Source organism: Microtus ochrogaster, chromosome 21 (genome assembly GCF_000317375.1).
Source record: "Microtus ochrogaster isolate Prairie Vole_2 chromosome 21, MicOch1.0, whole genome shotgun sequence".
NCBI lineage: Eukaryota > Metazoa > Chordata > Mammalia > Rodentia > Cricetidae > Microtus > Microtus ochrogaster.
In genome coordinates, this window is record NC_022022.1 from 36,631,768 (window position 1) to 36,647,267 (window position 15,500).

The 15,500-nt window shown below is 38.5% G+C and overlaps 1 protein-coding gene across 1 annotated transcript in view; it reads left to right on the top strand.

Annotated features, from left to right (window-relative positions):
• The window catches only part of Gtf2b (general transcription factor IIB), a 17,848-nt gene extending 8,807 nt beyond the window's left edge, over positions 1–9,041 (top strand). The window contains exons 3-7 of the mRNA XM_005357381.2: positions 2,882–3,015; positions 5,444–5,590; positions 5,723–5,852; positions 7,202–7,483; positions 8,289–9,041. Of these exons, the coding sequence (XP_005357438.1) occupies positions 2,882–3,015; positions 5,444–5,590; positions 5,723–5,852; positions 7,202–7,483; positions 8,289–8,422 (827 nt within the window). The 3' untranslated portion in view covers positions 8,423–9,041. The remainder of the gene's footprint in view (positions 1–2,881; positions 3,016–5,443; positions 5,591–5,722; positions 5,853–7,201; positions 7,484–8,288) is intronic.
• Positions 9,042–15,500: the final 6,459 nt, after the last annotated feature.

The window sequence follows — 15,500 nt, forward strand, 5'->3', positions numbered from 1 at the left end:
CACCCCCAGACAGGGTTTCTCTGTTTAACAGTCCTAGCTGTCCTGGAACTAGCTCTTCTAGACCAGGCTGGCCTCGAATTCACAGAGATCCACACGCCTCTGCCTCCTGAGTGCTGAGATTAAAGTTGTGTGCCACAACCACCCAGCGGAAATTTGATTCTTATAAATGCTATTTTGAGCAGTTATGTCTAGAGTGAGTCATTTAGATCATTCCACATATTTGGAAAACTTTACTTCATTGTCCATTGCTGGGCTTTCTGTTTATACTATATACTAGGCCACCTTGTAATTATTATTTTTAAAATCTATTTTGTCTTTTTAAAAGCAGTATAAAGCAATCTCTATAAGGTACTTCGATGCCAAAAGGAAAATGTTATGAAGTGAAGTATTTTAGCTTGCTGGTGCTTTATCTCCAAATATGCAGATAGAATTACAACATGTGGACACACCTGTATGCGTTTCCACCCGTACGGTTTTCTTGATATATTCATTTTTGTCCCTTGAAAACATAACAGTTAGCTGGGCCTAGTGGAACAGTAATATTCCAGCTACTAGGAATTATAGGCAGAATTCAAGTTAAATACCTGCCTCGGCTGGAATGAGTACAATTTTCTGAGACCCTGCCTCAAGTAAAAGCAAAGATAAGGCTGACAGTGAAGTTTAGAGAACACTAGACTAGCATGCTCAAGGCCCTAAGTGCTTGAAAAAAATTATATTTGCTTCATGTATATACAGCTACATATAAGTTAATGACATTTGATCTGTTTAACTTTTCAAATTTGGTAACTACTTTATTTATGTTTGTATGTGTGTGTTTTTATCTTGCTGACTAGGAAAGTTGGCCTCATTGACTGTTTCTGAAAACACAAGTGCATGGGAACCACACAGTATCATTTTCACTTAACCTTGTCCTTCCTTGGAGTCACAGTCAGGCTGGCATGTTAAAATGCCTTCTAATGTGTGGGTCTTCGTTCCTTCCTCCCTGCTTTTTCTCAGTCCATATGCAGATGGCAGGTGAGGACACAACTCTCATGCTTGTCTTCCTTCACCCAAACATGATTGTCTAGGACATGCTCTAGTTACTCTAGGTTCTCTTGAAGTTCAAAGAAAACTAAATTTATCAGGAACCTTCATTAATAAATCATTCTCTTATATAGTAACCTACTTTCTTAAAGCACATTACTGGGTTTAGAGTATAATTGCTATTTTGCATATTGCATTTTAATTAATGTGTTCTTTAAAAGTTTTGATATGCTCTACATTGAAATGATCATTTCACCCCATATTCCTTTGTCACTAAGGAGCTGCAGAGCCCTGGAGTCCTTTAAAATCTAAGGGTCAGATGAATGCCTCTGTCATCACCCTCCCTCCCCCAAAATGGAGAGTGAGAACATCTGCCAGTGTTTAGACATCGAGAACGTACATGCTTATACAAAGTGCATTAATTCATTTAACCTTACAGTTTTTAAAATATGAAGTTATTAGGGAAATCTGAGGAAATAAGGCATAGAAATGAAATAAAATGGTGTCATAAAGATGGCTTAACAGATTAGTGCTTCCCACCAAGCCTGTCATACTAAGTCATCAGTCTGAATCCACATGGTAGAAGGAGAGAATTATCCTCTGATCTCTACACATGTATGGTGTATGTGCCTTTTAACACACAAAGTAAGTAAATGTAATTAGAACTTAAGATTTTTATTTTAAATTTGCATACGTCTGCATCTGTGTGTGGATATGTGCACAGGAATAAAGTTCCCATGGAGAGAGAGCATGGATCCTCTGGAGCTGGTTTTAGGTGGTTGGGAGCCACCTGATGTGGGTGCTGAGAACCAGGTTTGGGTTCTCTGGTGAAATCGCATATGCTCTCAACTACTGAGCTACCTCCTCAGCCTTCCATTTAAATTTTTTTAATTAAATAACTTTTCCAAAGCTAAGCAGCATCTTGGTACAACATCTGTAATTATATTTGTTGACTGTCCATACTGAAAGGCATTGTAATTGCTGGCAAAGATGAACAAGGTACAGATCATTGAAAGAGTTCGATGGAATTGGTCGGAAGCTTATACACATTTCACTTATAGCTGTGGGATCTTTGGCCAAATAACATGAGTTGTGAGGAACAGTGAAAGTGGTACCTGTGTTTATGTAGCTCTGGGGATTAGTTGGTAATATTTACAGTGGACACACTGACCAACATGTGTTTTAATATTCAGTGTTATCTCTGTCTACTTTAAAGATATTTCCAGACACTGAACTCCTCCTACTAAAGTAGTGACCAGGTGTTTTGATATCACACACCCAATCATAACCTCTTTGCTTGAAAAGTGTGCCTGCTGCCTTTTAAAATTTTATTCTGAGTCACCCCGCCCCTCTCTGAGATAAGGTCTCACTGTGTAGTCCTGGATGGTCTGGAATTCATGGGGGTCAGATATCTATCTGCCTCTATCATCGGAGTCCTGAGATAAGAGGCTTGCTCCACCACCGTACCTGGCTTCATTGTTTTTCTTTGTATCACATGAGAATAGTTTTATTGTTTTGCTTTGGTCATTGAGGTGTAAGGTCTTGCTATGTATATGTAGTCAGTATAGCCTTGATTTTTCTCTATTATGCCTCAGCCTCCCAAATACTAGGATTATAGGCACATACTACCACACCAGCTTTTTCTTTGTGTTATTTTTAACCAATTTTTTCTTCTATGAGTTGGGATATGAATAATGATATGATAGCATACTATTTACATAGTTTATTACTGGACTAGCAGAGCAGACATGTAAGACTAAGCTGGAACCCAGGTGGCCAAGTTGAGATGCTAGTGATTAGCCAGCATGGGGAGGGCAGTTCTGTTCTTGGCTAAGTAACTGTGTACTTACCTCCTTAGGGGACCGGGTTATCGATGTGGGATCTGAATGGAGAACTTTTAGCAATGATAAAGCAACAAAAGACCCTTCTCGAGTTGGAGATTCTCAGAATCCTCTTCTGAGTGATGGAGATTTGTCCACCATGATTGGCAAGGTAATAATTCCATTTAATAGAAAATGCCAAGGTGGGGGTGAGATAAAGATCTGGAAAGTTAGGATTTTTTGCAAAAGTATCAATCATTAACCCAAAGGAGACTCTTGACTTGGGAATAAGATTTGCCAGTGTTAGCACCGTGGAACTCTACTGATCTGGGTGTTTTTCCCATCATGGAGGGAAGAACATGGAATCAGTATAATAATCTTGGGCTGGGATTAAGAGCCACTCTTCTGGAAGACATGGATTTAATTCCCAGGATCCACACTGTGACTCACAAACTGTTGGCTCCACTTTCAGAATGGCCTCTGTTGGCAGTAGTCAGGCACTGACTGGTGCACAGGCACACATGCAGGCAAATTACCCATATACATACAACTGCAAAACAGTTGTTGTATAAGCCTTTTTCTGGGAAGATACAACACGAATATCTGTTTCCCTAAAACTTGGAATCACTGTCAGACCCAGCATAGGTATGAACTCACAGAACTGCAACCTTGAGCATTTGCACCACCTGCAGGCAGCAAGCCAGGATGGCTACACTGCTGATCAGTGCTGATGACTGTCCCTGAAAGACTAATCATGGAAGTGTATGCTAGTTTAGAACTTCATTCCTGCACAGTCTGTTTTTGTTTGTTTCTTTGAGTGAGGGTTATCACTATACAGCCTTGTAACTAGCTATGTAGACTGGTTAACCTTGAACTAACAGATGCACTTGCTGCTGCCTCCCAAGTGCTAGGATTAGAGGCATGTGCCAAAATGCTCAATATGACTTTTTAAAAAGATCATTATATAAAAAAATCTTTATTGGGGCCAGAGAGATTCAATTGGTACTCTTGTGGAGGACCTGGATTTGATTCCCAGCACCCACATGGTGGCTCGCAATCATTGTAACTTCAGTTCCAGGGGATTAGATGCCCTTTTATCAAGGAGATCTGTATGCTGTTATTTAATACTTACAGATATTAATTTTTATGCTACTGCTTTCAACCAACCTGTATTTGCTGTTTTCAGCAAATTATTGTCATAACACTTTTAAACAGATACACATTGTAGTCTGGGGCAGGGGCATGCAGAGTCTTCTTTTTTCTGTGTAACGGTCCTGGCGTTGTAGACTAAGCTGACCTGGAGCTTACAGGGATCCACCTGACTCTGCCTCCTGACTGCTGGGGTTAAAGGCAGTGTGCATGGCCAAAGAGTCATAATTTAAGATCATAGCTACACATTAGCTTAGACTGTACAAATTGAATGCATGGGAAATCCATAGCACATAAGTTTGGTTGTTACATTATTCTCTTAAAGTCATGTTAAACAAAACAAGACTGAGTAGACAGGAAGATATAAGTGTTGTCTATTTTTTGTTGTTTTGTTTTTCAAGATAGGGTTTCTCTGTGTATCCCTGGCTGTCCTAGTACTCACAATATAGACCAGGTCTGTCTTGAACTCAAAGATCTGCCTTGTTTCTACCTCCCAAGTGCTGGGATTAAAGGCATACACCAGCATGTTCTGTATTTGCTTCTTTTGAGAAACTCAATGCAGAAATTCACATACACATAATTCTATTACTGTAATCACTGGGCTAGAGGAATTATATGTATTATGAGACTTCAGATTTCATCAGTGCTTTTCCTTTAACAAACAAACTCTCTTGCTGTTTATTGCAGTAGCATTATTTAATGATTTTGTTGGGCATTTTGAACTCATAGACATAGGGCCTACAAATAGCTTGTGGTCTCCTTCACAGGGCTTCAATTACACATTCTTTATCTGGCCTTTGGATGTTACAGCATGGACGCTTTAGTGTGCACTCCTGGAATGAGTTTGACCTTTACCACCAGTTAACAAGCATTGCTGTTAAGCATCAAAGCTACCTGGCTGTGATCTTAGTGCACCTGAAGCCTTTTCCTACTAACCAGATTGTTTACTTAGGCCTGGAAGAATGGTTTTTATACACAGAGAACTGCCTGTTTTTAATATTATGAGTCTTTATCAAAACTGCATTTTGAGTTTTGTTCATATAGCTTTATATGGTACCTTTAAAGATCATGTGATTTTTCTTAGACATGTGATTATGACATTTTATATTAACTATTCTCTAATAGATGTCTTTCTTGTATTGACTAATCTTTACTTGATCTTGTATGTATATTTAATATGCTTTTGCTTTCTGTTTTCTGACATATTTTGTGTCATCTATAAATTCAATTGGACTTTCACTTTCTATTTTCTGTGTTCTGGAACAATTGTTTAGATTTACTTAAGTGTCTGTGAACAAACTTCTTTAAAGCATCTTCACCTGGAAGTTTCTGTTTGAGGCACAGGCTTCACTGGATACACGTAGTCAGATTGTATAAATTACATTTTCATAGAAATTGTCTGTTCAAAATTTCCAAAAATGTTTTAGCAAGGTTAACTCTTTGTCTTATAGGGTACAGGAGCTGCAAGTTTTGATGAGTTTGGCAATTCTAAGTATCAGAATCGGAGAACAATGAGTAGCTCTGATAGAGCAATGATGAATGCTTTCAAGGAAATCACAACCATGGCAGACAGAATCAACCTCCCTCGAAATATAGTTGTAAGTTCTTGTCCATGTGCTTTAAGCCATTCTGACATTTACTCTGCATAATTTAATGAACACATAAAATTTTGATATTGTAAGTAATTAAATGGCCTATATTTAATTAAACTTAGTTTCTTTGCTTTGAAGGATCGAACAAATAATTTATTCAAGCAAGTATATGAGCAGAAGAGCCTGAAGGGAAGAGCTAATGATGCGATAGCTTCTGCTTGTCTGTACATTGCCTGTAGACAAGAAGGAGTTCCGAGGACATTTAAAGGTAAGGCTTCAACTGCACTAAGTAGTCACTTAACAGATAGTGCTTGTCTTCAGCATAGCATGCAGTAATCCATGTACATGGCTGTGATGTTTTGAAATAAAATGGCCCCCAAAGGAAATGGAACTATTAGGAGGTGTGAGTGTGTTCTTGTCGGAGGAAGTGTGTGTGTCTTTATGGAGGCAGGCTTTGAGGCCTCATATATGTTCAAGATACACCCAGTGTCTTAATCCATTCCCTGTTTCCCTCTGATTAAGATGTAGCGTGCACCATGACAGTCTACACGCCACCATGTTGCACCATAATGATAATGAACTAAACTTTTGAAATGTAAGCCGCCACCCCAACTTTTCTTTGTAAGACTTGCCTTGGGCATGGTGTCTTCACAGCAGTGGGAACCTTTAAACAACGACATTTGCCAGTGGATCTTTATTTTGTTCTTTGACAGAAAAGACAGTCTTCTTTGCAAGCTGCTTTCGCAGGTGACACCATTTTAATAGCTACTGTAAGTCCACTGTCCACCTGACTCTGCTTTGTGGGCTAGCAGGCCTGACATGCTACAGAGGCTTCACACTGGGGTGACATCTGTAACTGTGAAGAAAACAACTACTAGCTAGCTTCCGGTGTGTGTCAAGTCTTGGAAGAAAGGTCTCAATGTAATTTTTTCTTTTTGAGGCCTAGTGATAACAATTTTGTGCAAGGCAAAGACTTTGAGATCACTGATCACTGCTGGGTTTTGTCAAGCTTATGTTTACTCAGGAGCACAGGACAGCCTACTCCCAGTGTTTTACTGTGATACGTAACTGACTTTCATTGCCCAGGTCCAGGTTGGGCACTACATTCACCATACATCCAATGAGTATTTTTCAAGTTTTCCTGTGTCAAAGTGAAGAGTCAAGGCTTACCGCACATCTTTTGGACTGTAACTCAAGTGGTGACTAACATTTTAGCTTATTTAGAGATATAGCACGTAGATAAAGAGTATACATGCACTTGGCATTCTTCAGCTTGACTACTTTCATTCTCCTTGGAACATTCTTTACAAAGATTAACATATAAATATCTGAGAGGTTTTTGATTACTTAGAGAAACTTGTATCTTAATAATAAATTGAAATAGATAAAATTTTTATTTTGAAAGAATACATCCTCAATTTAAGGTATGACAAAAATATAAACTGAGAATTTATTTTTAAATAAATAAGGTTTATGGGAAATATTGCTGAGAGGATTAGGGTCTCATCTTTAAATCATGATTAAATTTTTAACAACTAGAATATTTAATTTTGTAAAAAATGATAAATTACAAAATGAACCTTGTAACTTGTGCATTTTTTCAATTTTCTCTTTTAGAAATATGTGCCGTATCTCGAATTTCTAAAAAAGAAATTGGCCGCTGTTTTAAACTGATTTTGAAAGCTTTGGAAACCAGTGTGGATCTGATCACAACTGGGGACTTCATGTCCAGGTTTTGCTCGAACCTTTGCCTCCCCAAGCAAGTACAGATGGCAGCAACACATATAGCCCGCAAGGCTGTCGAGCTGGACTTGGTTCCTGGCAGGAGCCCCATATCTGTGGCAGCGGCAGCTATTTACATGGCTTCCCAGGCATCAGCTGAGAAGCGGACACAGAAAGGTAGGATCTTTATTAGGAAGTGTGCCGGAGAGATGGCAGGGTTGGGAGTTGAAGCATTAACACAGAAGGAAGTAGGTTGAAATATAGTTCTGTTCATTGAGAGTATCTGGTGAGTGTGCCCGAGGGCCTGGCCCAGCACCTCAAAACAAAACAGACATAAAACACCTTTAAAGAAAATAGAATTTTGCTTTTAAGGGATTAGAGCCATAGTCTTTCTTGTATACAAGTCTCCTTTTCCTGTTTGAATTTAATTTTAATTTGTATCTTTTATGGGAGGTTTATTTATTGGAACATGAGCAGCTTACTAGTTGGTTATATATCACTGAAGAAAATGTTACTAATAGTTGTCAGTGGTCCCTCGGGGAGGGATTGTACCTTATGGCCCTTCACCGTTTTTTATTTGTTGTTTGTTTTGAGGCAAGGTCTCATGTATCCCCCACTGGCCTCAAACCTGCTGTGTAGCTGAGGATGATCTTTATGCCACCCTATGGATAAACCTAGCTTTTTGCACATGAAAAGTATATATTGTCTCAATCTTTCAACGATATCTGGCAAAAGCAACACAGTGCCTGTCACTCATAGTGCCATGCTCTGGGTTGCTTTGCATATATTATGTCTTTTAGTATTACTAAGATACCTTTAAAGAGGCCTGCCAATATCACTATTTATATTGACTTTGACTCTTGTCATGCCTATTAAAATGGATTTTCATTATCAGTTTTAAAAAGTGAAATTGAGAGGTTTTTTTTTTTTTTTTGCCCTTTAAGAGCATATCAACTGAATGGCTTATTTTTTTGTCCTTTAGAAATTGGAGATATTGCTGGTGTTGCTGATGTTACAATCAGACAGTCCTACAGACTGATCTACCCTCGGGCTCCAGATCTCTTCCCTTCAGACTTCAAGTTTGACACCCCAGTGGACAAATTACCTCAGCTATAAGTTGAAGCAATTAAGTGTCATACTCTAATGTACATGGAACTTTATACATAGCATACATTGTGCTGGTTGAGCCTTTAATGAGGAAAAAGATGGTACGCATTCCAGAGCTAAATATTATTACTTAGCATTCTGTATGTATATATTAGTGCAACATATTTAATGATTTAAATTTCTTACTGAATCTGCTTTCTTTTTTAGTGATTAGGAAACAGTATTTTCGAAGATATTAAACTATGTAATTCTCAAATAAAACATTTTTTAAAACTAAAGTTTTTGTTATAACAAAAATTTATAATTATAAATTCTGTATATTATTACAGGTAATAGAGCTTAGAAAGCTTTGTTTCCCATCATTTTTATATTTATGTTCTTGATTAAGTCATAGAAATAGCAAAAGCTTGAGAACCATTGTTAACATCTACAACACATTTTATAGTCTGAGTATCCAAACCACAGGCACACATAAGAGGTTGTGTGAGAGAAGTAACGAGCTAGGTCTTGAAAAGCATCAAACCGTGAGGCAGTGGAAACTTGTTCTCAATGAGCTTGTAAGCAGAAAGGATGATGAAATAAAGGCAGACCAACTGATTAAAATTTAGAATGTTAATAAATCATTTTACAGAACTGGCTTGTCTAAGGTTCTTATATTTATTGGGATATGCCAAGGGTACTCTACTTTGTATGGCAATTACTGGATCCTAGGAGTGTTTAGGAATTGTTTTAATTCATACCATTTATAATCTAAATATTTTGCATGTCAGTGTTGAAGGTATCTTAACCTAGGCACTAGAAAACTAAAAATTTTGCCATTTATTTAGTTTGAACGGGTCACTTGACTCTGTTAGACATCACTAATATAGACTGTTGGTTCTCACTCTACAGTCATTAGCTCTGGGGGTACATTCAGATCTTGGTCAATAGAGGACTTTGACCCCTGTCATTCTACTGCTCTTAGAAGGAGGATGGGCATAGGAACATGACCATTATTTTTTCCTTAGGTGAAACATGAGTGCTTGCTTGCATTACGTGGTATTGCACAAAGCTAGGTAGAAACAGATGCTTGGAGACTGCAGTCCAAGTGCAGGACAGCACACCCGGTGAAGTTTATCCTCTCCAGTGTTGACAGAGGTTTCTGTACTGCTGGGTCCTGCAGCCATTTAGTTCCAAAGAAACACACAGAGGCCTACATTAGTTATAAACTGGTTGGCCTATTAGCTCAGGCTTCTTATTAACTCTTATATCTTATATTAACCCATAATTCTTATCTGTGTTAGCCACATGGCTTGGTACCTTTTTATCAGTGAGGCATCTTGCTTCCTCTGTGTCAGAGTGATGACTGCAGACTGAGCCTTTCCTCTTTCCAGAATTCTATAGTCATCCTGCCTATACTTCCTGCCTGGCTACTGGCCAATCAGCATTTTATTAAACCAAATACAAGTGACAAATCTTTACAGGGCACAAGACCATTGTCCCAGAGCAACAGAGGTCAAGCCTAAACATGGAAGGAGTCTCTCTTCCATGTTTCCCTCATGGGTGCCATTCTTAATCCTCAGTATCTCACATCTCATGCAGAAGGAGAACAACAGTACACTTGTATGTTCCCTGGGCTTTAATGAGGAACAGATAGCTATCTTGCAAGTTGGTAATTATTGAGCTTAGCACAGGCTACTTTCCATGCAAATCCATTCTGTGCATGTTAGCATGTGATGCCTTAAAACACCGAGGTCACCTGAAGTCACTCACTGGAAACTACCTAGGTTGATAGTCTTTTATTACTGAATTCAAGTCTTGGTTGTCAGTTTCATACTCTTTCAGACTGTTGTTCCAGGGAATCCTCTACACCAAATCGAAGTCTTTGTTCCACCTGGCTAAGACTACACCCAGGTATTAGGGAGCCAGTTGTAGCCCGAAGTGACCAGAGCATGAGGTTTTGAAGGCAGAAACCTTGTTGTTGGCACCTCGCTCGGCAGCTGCAGCGGTGAGAAGGCAGATTAGAGTATGCAAGCAATTTGACAGAAGCTAAGGGCTTAACTGCACAAGCAGGCAGTTTAACAGAAATTAAATTCACAAGGGTATCTTGGCCTTGGGTTCCTAGAATAGTTTGGTAATTTTCCATGGGATTCTCCATCAAGATCATCAAATTCTAGTTAAACCTGAAACAGTATGAGCAACAATACAAGATGGAGGATCCTTTGCCCTGCCTTCCCTGTCACACAGGTCCTCTCTCCCACTTATGTCAGAAGTCTCTAGACCTACATTCACTTAGTAGCTGAGGTGGGACTGAGGTGTCTTGATAGAAACTGTTCTTTCCATGAAACCAGACCAGGGGATGATTTTACAAGAAGTTTGTCTCAGTACTGAGATAAGCTGTATTGCTCAAGTAGAATTCTATTAGAGTGTTTAGAAGCAAAACGTACATATAGCTTCTTACAAAAAAGCTTTTAAGAGTGAATTCTAGCCAGGTGGTGGTGGCGGCACACGCCTTTAATTCCAATACTATGGAGGCAGAGGCAGGTGGATCTCTTTGAGTTGGAGGCCAGCCTGGTTTAAACAGTGCATTCCAGTATAGCCAGAGCTACATAGAGAAACCCTGTTTTGAAAAGAGAAAAAGAGAGAAGTAAATTCTTTTTGGGGAGTGGAGAAAAGGGGTAGAACCCACTTGAAACCTGGGTGTGTGTGAGGGCCCAACTGGACCTCCCAAGAACAAGTTGGCTAGGCAGAGTAGCAGAAACAGATAAGCTCTGGGTTGTCAACAGACTGTGTGCCTCAATATGTAAGGTAGAAAGCGGTCAAGAGTCACCTGAGGTCAACCTTGAGTCTCTACACACATCCATGTGTGCCTGCACACACGGGAATACAAATGTGTATGTGCACACCAGAGACATGCAAATAAAGAAACTTTTAAATCTGCCTGGTGACAAGCAGTTAACTAGAAATTGCCCTTTAGCTATTCTTCCAAACTAAAAATCTCTTGATAGTAAGCCTTTGTGTTCACTACAGTAAATGTATTCTACCCATGGCTGTCTTTGGGTCCTGAGGTAATTTTCTACCACAGGTGTGAGATTTACTTTAATTATGAAGATGAACAGTTGAAAGGGTCAGCCTAGTACCCATCTGCTCCTTATCCAGGCAAAAAGCTTCTATGCCCCATGCTAATATTTCCAAATGTCAGTGGCCCTGAGTTTTTGTGATGCTGGATTTTCATCTCACTACCAATTGTTGAGCTACTCAAAGACTCCCTGACCCCTCAAGAAATCCTTATGCTCTCCCCACCCCCAGATACTCACACAGATGCCTCAAGGTATCAGGATTGCATGGTATCACAATAAAGGCATTCTCAGTTGATCTCCAGCTCAGAGAGACCCTGGCATCTTTCACATACTTCCCTTATTACCTTTTCATGATCTGAGGTGGGGGAGTAGTGGCCTTTAGCTTCAAGAGGCCTTTGAGAGAAAATCAAAGTACAATTCTGAGAGGAAAAGAACTTTCTTCCTTGTGTGCATGTGTATGTCTGCAGGCTATGTGTGAGGGAGTTTTCTTATAAACCAAGTAATACCTAAACAGACATTACTTAGGAATAATTTCCAACACCACTTACCTAGAGATAGCATCTTATTCCAACAGGTTCAAAACTGAGCCCCACTTTAGATGCAAATTGCAGACAGTAGTTTGCTATCCCTGTCAGCTGACTGATAATTGAAGCTCTCACTTAATTTGCTACAGCAGGGTACAAGGAAACATGTTTACCAGCTCCTTGCTTATAATAAAAGGACACAAGTCAACAGCCTGATGGCTAAGGGCAGAACTTTGGCTCTTCCTTGGGCACTCCATCGTCCAGGAACCATTACACAGTCACCTATTAGGAAGCTCTTAACTGCTCTTTGAGCTGTGTGTATATAATCTGGCGTTCTAACTAGCACCTCAATGGAGCCTGGAATTTGAAACCCTTCTACTTCAGTCTTCCAAGTGGTCGGATGATAGAAATGAGTCACTCCATCCCCTTTAGGTGTTTATGGCAGCTTTCTTATGTGATCTAATTGATGTTACATTACCGGCCATTGGTATCAATATCCCCCAGCACATTTTCCCTTGCCAGAAGATATACCCTTATGGGGTATAAGTGTTCAGAGTTCTACCTTCTAATCATGTGGTCGATCCTCCTGGCAAGAATCATCTCAGAAACTCTTATCACCTAGGAATTACCAACATCTTAGGAGCTGGGATAAAGAACAAGATTCTCGCCTATTGCTGGGAAACAGTAGTTTTAGGGTGCATATGTAAGAAACCATGTCAGAGACGGCAGTGTCTCAGAGATGACAAAACTGCTTTTCTCCACAGAACAATTTTCACACCATTTCCTTACTATATTACAAGTAGACAATCACATCTATCCACAATGGCTATTTTGTCCCCTTTCTGAATCTTGCACTGTGATAAACATGTTGTACAGTACAATGTCAAAAACAGGTAATGACAGATGTCCCAGCATTAGTCCCAACTTAGTGTACCCTCAGACGACAGAGGATGATGACATCGGTTACATCAGGTTAAGAAAAATACTTCCTTTGTTTAAAAAGCAGGAATGATATCACCATTAATCTATCACTTTTTTTCTTTATTAATACAGCAAGTAGCCTTTGGGACTTTGTAGTAATAAATCACACTTGCAATCCTAGAATGAGCCCAATTTGCTAATAAAGCACTATCTATTTCAGATGCTGCTGACTAAGGCATGGTCATATTTGATCTAATACATTTGCTAGTAATAAAGTATCCCTGCTTAATTTACCTAGATTATGTTGATTTCATAGTACAAAGTGATACTTTTTTTTCATTATTAAAAACTCCTGTGATGTTAAAATCTCTTTTTGGAATGTCTGGATGAATATTTTTTCATTCACTGTTACGTCAATGTTTTGTGTATTTTAGGGGCGAATTACACAATGACACCAAAGTTGCCTCAAGCTTGCATAGTTTCTCTACCCATACCTCCTGAGTACTAGGACTTATAGGCACACACCACTTGTACTTTTGGTTACACCAACTCTAACTTTGGGTGCTAAACACTAGTCTTTCCACACTCCTGCTCAAGACTATTTCCTTATTTCGTATGAAGCACTGCCAAAGTTCATTTTACTTTTAATGAGACCAGTGATGCTTTAGTGTTTCTAGTGTGATCCTAGTAGTGCGTGATATCAAGCAGGGATTTTGACAAATAGATTTCCAAATTATCTAGGTACTTACCTCTACTCTTGTACATGAATATATGTAATTTTTTTCTTCTACTTTGGTTTTTCCTTATCAGCTTCTCTGGGAAGATGGGCATAACTTCCACAATTTTGTCAGATTTGAGCTTGGAAGTCAGTTTTGACCAGACCAGCACATAATAACAATGTTCATTATGTCCCATCAATACTACGTATCATTGTACATTTCTAAAATATACCTTGTTAGTGTTATTACTACAAAATGGCTAGCAATCTGCTTTACTAATCTGCCTATTTTCTACAATGTCAGATCTAAATTAAAATGCTATCCTCTGATGAGAAAAGTGTACATGCTGCCATTGCTTACATATTTTTTTTTTTTTATTTTTTTTATTTTTTGGTTTTTCGAGACAGGGTTTCTCTGTGGTTTTGGAGCCTGTCCTGGAACTAGCTCTTGTAGACCAGGCTGGTCTCGAACTCACAGAGATTCGCCTGCCTCTGCCTCCCGAGTGCTGGGATTAAAGGCATGCGCCACCACCGCCCGGCTTATTGCTTACATTTTAACATTTCAACATGGACACATTGTTTCTTTGGTCTTGAGAACTTTCTTGTTTCTCTCCTCCACTCAGCTTTCCTAGCCTCAGTGCATAGTGACAGTGGGCATTTTATGCATGGACGAAAGACTGCTGAATACAGAATACAATATAAATTTTCTCCATTATTCCAAGTAAAGTGGACAAAATGCCTTTCCCAGAATAAAAATGACTTACCAGTAAGCTAACTAAAAATAATTTTCTCCAGATCTTGAACATAGTAGAGCCAATATTATTTTAACACAAGGAAAATTCTAAAAGGAATGAATACTTAAAGCCAAAGTTACAAATTTTAATCTATTTTAAACTTTAATTTGTGCATTTGTGGTAATTTATGACTGCAAAACACCTTTTTTCTTAGAATGATGAAAAGGCACAATTCATTTGGATGCATAGGGTACCATTTAAAGTATCCGGTTTCCTTACAAAGTGCTTGAGCAGTCACATACACATACAGTAAAAGCAAAATCTATTTACACTCTTAAAATTTAAAATCTGGCTAAATATATATATATATTTAAACTACAGAAAAATTAGTGCTTTTTCAGCATAATTGTGTGACTATGCCTTGACCTCTAAATTTTTTAGTGATTGACTTCAATTTAAAAAATTTCTGTACAATGTGAATATAACTCTATGTCAGTTTTTAATGCAACAAGCCCATTTAAAACGTTGCTTTCTATGCATAATTCAGAACCAACAAAGGTATGCAGACTGTACCTCAAAAGTGTTTGATTTTAATATTCTGCTAACACTGTTCAGATTAAAGCTAGAAAATTAGGCTATTTTTTCTATTGTTATTTTCCAAGGTAATTAATTAATTTAGGTAAAACAACTTAAAACAACATATTGTTCCTTTTTCTTATAAAATTTTGTTCCAAAGGATCTTGGGATTAAAATAATAATGAATTGGAAGGTAATATAAAGTATCTCTGTACAATTTTAATATTTCTTAGAGTACAATACAAACATGCCAACACATCTTAGCAAGGCTGTTTTAAGCTCAACTCTTCATGTATCAGTGTGCTTTTATGTTCCTCATTAGACTCAAATTTTGATAATTTTAAGAGATGAGCTTACTATGATTGCGTGGTTAATTCAAGTGTGGTTAGTTACCAACTTGCTATTCCTGAGGTATAATGGCCCTAACATGCCAAGCACAGGATCATCAATGATATCAAATTGAAGAAAAACAATGAAGTGACAGGCTAGGAGGAAAAAGTAAAAACAAACAAAAACACCTAAAAGAGTTCCAGCCAAGTGAAGGTCATGATTTGT